Here is a 7,183-nt window from a genome sequence, read left to right as displayed (position 1 = left end):
TGTTCAATTAGGGTGTGGCTATAAAATTTCTTTTTTTACAATTTTGTGAAAACAAAGATTTTGTATATTTTTCCAATTTCAAAAATTCTCACAATACTACTAAATAATTATAATCAACAGTGAACAACATTTTGTCAATCTAGTTTTAACTCCCAAAGTAACCATGGCAATAAAAAATAACATCAATGGCAGGCAAATTGGAGTTAAAATAAATTTATTGACACAAAGTAGGTAGGGGGCTCTGAAAAAGGTTTCAGAGAGTAACTAGTTTTCCATCACATTTCTTAAAAATCATGGTAGAGGCCTTGATCGACCAGGTTTTAGGAAGCCCAATGAGAGGCTAACATACTTTAAAATAGTTTCCTGTCATTTCACTATGATGTTTAGGAATCTAGTGGAGTAAGGTCAGCAGAAGACTCTCCAACCTGTCTTCAAGTAAAGAGATTTCCAACACTAAAATGAGGCCAACATTAACTCCACCAAGAAGTAAGATCTTGCTTAGCTTATTGGTTATGAATCTATTTCCACTTTTAACCCTTTAACATTCAGGTTACTCAGTCAAATACAATGCTTATGTAGCAGAAGTACGATTATTATTCAGCTGATTAAGCTTAAATACCCAAATATCGGCTCATGCATGTTTTCTACAAGTGGCCACGTGATGGTTGAGTCTTTCTGGCTTTACACACGCTATCATCCTAATATGTGCCAGACCAGCCTAGCACAGGCAAAATTATGTTTGTCCACTGGAGCCCACCATCAACTTTAAAAAGAGGAATCTTTCCTGTTATTCTTCAGTGAGGTAGGAAGTGCAATTGAGTTCAGATCTTGGAATGGAGAGGTGGAGAGCTTTGACACGTTGTATTCTGTCCAGCACGTCATCAAGATTCAACTGCATGAGAAACCATTATGTATATTTTCTGACGGCAGCATTCATGTTGTACCAACTTTTGCTGTACTTTCCATTATCTGTTTGAATAAAGTGTGGCCATAAATTGCAACTGTTGTACTCGTATTCCTTTTTGCTGTTATACCTGGCTCATTTGGAACCAGAAAATTATGTTACCAGGGCCAGAGCCATGCTACTTTAACCCCTAAACTTATATATTGATACTGTTTCGAATTAATCATGTATCATTTCATAGCTTTGAGTTTTTGAAGGTATGAGAAACTGGATGTGGTCAGTTTGGACATAAAATGGGTGGGATGTGGTCAGTTTAAAGAACTTAATGTTAAGCAATATTATGCTTCAAAACATTTTGCATACGAGAAATTTAAGAGATATTAAAATGTAAAAAAATAGAAACACTCTTCTAAAAGGCAGACAGAACTCAAAGAAAATATAAGTGCAATGTACTTTGTTAGCAAAGATGCTGCTAAACATTAAAAGAATTATGTTCACTAAGTATTTGTAAAAGAATGTCTTTTAGCAGTGCCTGAACATTTATGCCCAGGAAAGTTAATTATGTTTGACAAGATTAACTTGTGTCTTAGAACAGTCACAAGATGAGCTGAGGCAACTGTAGCAGGTATCGAGGGTGTGCTGTCAGAGAAATCCGATTCTTTTGCACTGGCTATTTAAGAAAGCACAGCTATATCTGATTCGGTTCAACTGGCAATCTGTTCTTGAACTGAAAGACGATAAATGGATTTGAGACCTTACATTTCCTGTAGATATCACTCCCTATTTGGATCTTTGTGATTTGACGGCCAACACTTGTTTTCTTAACGAAACACTTTCAAACTTGGGACACTGGTAGAATGTGTCATAAAAAACAACTTTTTCTTTTAGCCTTCTTAACAAAAAATTGTACATCGCAAGTTATTTCATGTTAAAGTTGTCGTATTTCTGTAATTACAACCAATCACTGACGTCTATTCAGCTGAATACAGTCAGTGCTCTTTTGTAAACAGCCGGTGTTAAGTGTGTTATTCCCTGTGACATATTTCATCCGGTTTAATCGTAATTTATACGCATATATTGTTTATATAATAAATTACACAAAATATACAAGTATACGAAGTTTGAAAGTGTTTCGGTACCAAAAACACTACATAAAAAAATGTTGCCCGTCAAATCATAAAGGTCCCCCTATTTAAATTATTTCATTTTATAATTGTAAAAGTAAATTCAGTTGATTCCCGAGATGTATTCTCAAACCAAAGCTTTAGAAACAAAAATTTAAATTCGAGTGTATCAAAAGAAGACCGGAGACATTTCTCGTTTCTCCGCACCAGCCAACTATTTTGGAAATCCATTTAATTCTGATGTAGAAAAGTAGTAATGAAAAAAAAAAAAAAGGCAAATGGAAATAATTGAGTGATGAACTTCTTCGGCAAAAATTTGAAGACGAACGTTTGTTGTCATTTTATGCAAATCTTCCTAAAGAAAACTATCCAAAAAGTGTGCCAGATTTGCTACCATGTTTGGTAGTACGTACAAATGCAAACAACTATTTTCTAGAATGAAAATAAACTAAGTCAAAAAGTAGGTCAAGATTAACAGATATTTTTCCCAAAGACAATTTACGAGTTGAAGCCTTACAAATATCTGTAAATACTGGAAAAGTTGTAAAAACAACAGCAAGTTTTGTCAGTAAAATTTGTAAATTATTTATGGTTGCGTTGCATCAATAATAGATAAGTAACAAATAAATAATAAATACAATAATTATTGTCTGTGTTTTAATCATCGTATGTCAAACTGTTTTCCTTGCCTGTTGCTCAATTTTTTCCCACAGCATTTCGGTCTTTGCTTCTTTCAACTTGTTATTTCATGTTTTTTAATTTGGGAGTGAGGTGGGAGTTGCTTCCCTTGAATCAGGTTACACCCCTTTCCTGTATTTTATAACCTATCGTTGAAGATAACGTTTTCAGCATTTTAAACCATTGACAATTTTCACTAAGGAAGATCATAATTGTAAGCATTTTTTTTTGCTTTAGAAACGGGGAAATGTTTTTTTCTCTGGAAAAGAAACGTTTTCTTTAAAAAATTTCGTACTGTCAAATGAATTAATTTGAAACAAATCGTACTATTTTTATGTATATTTTTTAATTAACATTATCTTTCAATTTAAATGTGATCTATACAGGGTTTCACCCCCCAGACTTTGAGAGGTCATAATTTTCAGAAAAATGAATATTTTTTAATGAAATTTTCTATGCATATAGTATTTACTATGTAGAATCCGAATATACAAAAATTTCCGGTGAAAGTGTTTTGGAATGGGGGTGGGGGACAATTTTCGGAAATTCCAACAGAGTCCACTTAAATTCTTCTTAACTTCCAGGAAAATTAATATTTGTGTAATTTTCTACAAATATACCTTGATGTATGTACATTTCGAGCATGTAGGAATTTTGAAGGAAACAACTGCAGGTTATTTTTGAGAAGTGTTCCCCACTCGGTGGTGTTTCGGAGCACCGAGTGGGGAACACTTCTCAAAAATAACCTGCAGTTGTTTCCTTCAAAATTCCTACATGCTCGAAATGTACATACATCAAGGTATATTTGTAGAAAATTACACAAATATTAATTTTCCTGGAAGTTAAGAAGAATTTAAGTGGACTCTGTTGGAATTTCCGAAAATTGTCCCCCACCCCCATTCCAAAACACTTTCACCGGAAATTTTTGTATATTCGGATTCTACATAGTAAATACTATATGCATAGAAAATTTCATTAAAAAATATTCATTTTTCTGAAAATTATGACCTCTCAAAGTCTGGGGGGTAAAACCCTGTAGTTATGCCATTTAATGATTAGATTGTTAAATGTGCCTCTGGGACTTTTAAGAAAAAAAAGTTTTCTATTTGGATACACAGAGTATGAAAGTATTCAATTTTTTCAAAACAGGCATCATATAGATATTTCAAATACGGATTTTTCAAGTATTCGTCTTTTTGACAGCAATCTTTCGGTATTAGACGTCATTCAACCTCTATCCTCTTTGTCTATGTTATGAGGGAACGTTATGTGGGTGAAAGAAGTCATCTACTAATACCGAAAGATTGCCCTTTTTGTCTTTTAATTATTTTGGAATGTATGGCGGCAGCAACGTGTCAATCACACTGCAAACACTGATAATATTATACCAAGTCTTCACTTTTTTAATTGTAAAAGAAAATTTTCTCCGAAAAGGAAAACATCGACTTTCTCCACTATTTCTAAGACAGATGTTTACGCGTATGGTCTTCTGTAGCTGAGGTACTTCCAACAAAGAATTACCTTAATCTTTTTTTCTCGTCCCGCCTTATGATGAACCCCTTTTCAAGCGGCCCACTGCTCGAAAAAGATTGCCATCCCCGTTGTAGTCCAAGAGTACGCTCCCTAAAAAATGAAGATGGGATGGTTATAAGTCGAATGCCTTTCATTACACGTCTGTTGGGATAGAGACGATCTGGTGCTAAACAACTGCTTGCAACAGATACGTGTGTGTATATTACTGCTAGAAACAGCAGATACATTCCTCGTCATTACATAAATTTCGTTGTTTAATGATCCATACAAATATTGCGAAACAAACATTATTTTAATTGGGACGCAACAGATATAGTTCAATGTAATACGATAGGCTGAAATTGGATGATCACGCAAAATAATAAAGGGATATTCATTATTATTATAAACCTGCAGTAAGGTAGCGAGCTGTTAGAATCGTTAGCACACCGGGCAAATGCTTAGCAGCATTTCATCCATCTTTACTACTGAGGTCAAATTTCGCCGAGGTCGGAGTCGATAAAATAAGTAATGATTCCTGAGCTGGATGTAATCAACTTACTTTTCCCCCGAATTTGCTGGCCTTGTGCCAAAATTTGAAATCATTATTACAACCGCTGGATCAGTGCAAACCTGAGGCTAAATAACAATAGCTATTGACAGACTCATCTCGGGTAACGATAATTCCTCTCCGCGAAATCTCCACATGCAGATTTTATTTCGAGGAGAGAAACATTGCATGAAACTTGGATTTATTAGATCATTGCACTGTATCTGTCTTAAACTTTGGTCAGCTCTAATCTAAGTCTCTGTGATCAAATGTGTTTCAGTAATGTTTTTGGCTGCTATTTCTAGTTAATCCAGTGATTAGAATGAGTCTATTGTTAGTTATTGTGGTTTGTCTTCAGGTTAACTCTGATCCAGTAGACATATTGATCGAAGACATTCCACACATCACTATGCAATCTTTTATTTTTCTGGTCCTATTAATTTTTTTTATATATATATCTAGGATTATTAACAATTTCCTATTTCGGAAGGATACCTCTTTTTCTCTCTGTTATTCATTTTGAGACACATAAAAATATAGTATTCTACACCCATCTGTCCCCAACAAATCTGCTAGGTCGTTACTGATTAGAGCTATAATCAAAAACGTCCCAGCAAATGTGATCCTCTGTTTTTGTATCTATGATTATATATTCTCGCGTTTTAACGTGTTAGAATGGGATTTGGCTACTCGAACTATCACATAAGTCACTCGTTGGATCGTATTTGTTGTCTTAACTCAGATTAGCCTATAGTTTAAGACCTTCCAACTTTAACTATACTCCCTTTTTGTATATCTAGAACTCCATAATGTGTCTTTCTAATTTAAGGTGATGGTATGTGAGCTGAAAATATTAGGCTGCTGTTTCTAGCAGGCCGAGCGACCACGTAAAAACTCCCTCTTTGGCTCCGTTATTTCTTGTTTTCATTTCAGGGTGAATTCATATATTGCTTTGCGGCAACTAGTTTCGGTATATACAAATGTGACCGGACCAAAATATTTGTTCTCCATTCGAGATAATTGCTTGTTTTGGCTCTTTCAACAGGTAACCCAGACATACTTCTACAGTTGAGATCGATCGATATTAAAGAGACCCTGTTTCTAGAGCTGTTATAATTGTTATTTATCTAAACAAATATAAAACTGTAGCCGTCTCATTTCATTTATGTCGCTAATACACACACTAAAAATAGCCCAAATGTACACTGAAAAAGAAAAATATTAATTCTCCTGAGAAAATCTTGAAACAACTTTCCTTCTGCTCCTCTAAATAGTTTTTCGTAGTGTAAGAGTAATTCATTTCATTAATCGGCCACTAATGAACACATCTATTGACAAAAGATGCTTAAGTTAATAAATAAAGGAGAAAGCGGGTCGAATAAAGCCATTTGCGATTGGTTTAAAGAGGTACAACGAAGTCACACGAGAGGTGTTTAAGTTCTCGTCCACAACAAAACATTGTCATTTGACAAACTACCCAATTGTTTGTAAACGCAGTAATATACTTACGCACACACACACACACATATATACATATCATTCACACACAGAGATTTGTACTTATCCGGTCATATGCAAAACCAGCATGGATACTGAACGGTAGGTACCATTAGGTAAAGTTTATTAACGCATTTGTGTGTATGTGTGCAATTTTATGTGTGTGTGTTCACATGCACACCTACGTATGTATGTACGAACGTACGTAATGTCTGCTCTCGGCTACATAGGCACCCAAAGCAAGTAGTTTGATCATGGTACCTGCTGTCATGACCGCAATGTAGTCGCGAAGAGATCTAAACATCATTTCGGCCCTTCCACCTTTCACATACCGTAACATGAATGATATAACGGCTACACATAGGATAGGCAGGTATTCATTTTCTGATGAGTAGATTGCATTACAGCGAAATGAAGTGTCTTGCTCAAGGACAACGTGTCAGCCGATTCATGGATTGAAAATACATGATATATATATATATATATATACGTATAATATACAATATATATTATAGTGCACCAGCATGACCGCATCCACTTGGCTGAAACACATAAATAAATAAATATATATTATAATTAAAGGTATCTAAGAGATACCGCCATGCTAGAGATAGCAGTCAAAATTTGACTCTATGAAGTGGTTTTAGGGTTAAGCTTTGACTGCTATCTCTAGCATGGTGATATCTCTTAGATACCCTTAATTATAATTTTAATATTAATTAATACGTCTAAGGTTTTTATTCTCATGCTGTCCACTTGATATGATCGATATTTTAAATTACGATCTTATATACATACATACATACATACATACATATATATATGTACATATATATATTATATATATATATATATATATGTATATATATATATTATATATATATATATATATGTATATATATATATTATATATATATA

The 7,183-nt window shown here is 34.1% G+C and overlaps 1 protein-coding gene across 5 annotated transcripts in view; it reads left to right on the top strand.

The window, feature by feature from the left end:
- The first annotated feature begins 2,829 nt into the window (after positions 1–2,829).
- LOC106878085 (mitogen-activated protein kinase kinase kinase 4) overlaps positions 2,830–7,183 on the top strand; it is a 309,575-nt gene continuing 305,221 nt past the window's right edge. Inside the window, exon 1 of one of the 5 annotated variants that reach the window (XM_052978397.1) lies at positions 2,830–2,920. Coding sequence is in view for 3 of the 5 variants with exons in the window: in XM_052978399.1 (XP_052834359.1) it covers positions 6,354–6,367 (14 nt within the window). In the remaining 2 variants the exon portion in view is untranslated. Of the gene's footprint in view, positions 2,921–6,185; positions 6,382–7,183 lie in introns of those variants that run through there. The other 4 variants (XM_052978399.1, XM_052978400.1, XM_052978396.1 and 1 more) reach the window with 4 other exon arrangements.

This window comes from Octopus bimaculoides, chromosome 2, assembly GCF_001194135.2.
Source record: "Octopus bimaculoides isolate UCB-OBI-ISO-001 chromosome 2, ASM119413v2, whole genome shotgun sequence".
NCBI lineage: Eukaryota > Metazoa > Mollusca > Cephalopoda > Octopoda > Octopodidae > Octopus > Octopus bimaculoides.
This window is presented reverse-complemented; position numbering and strand designations above follow the sequence as displayed.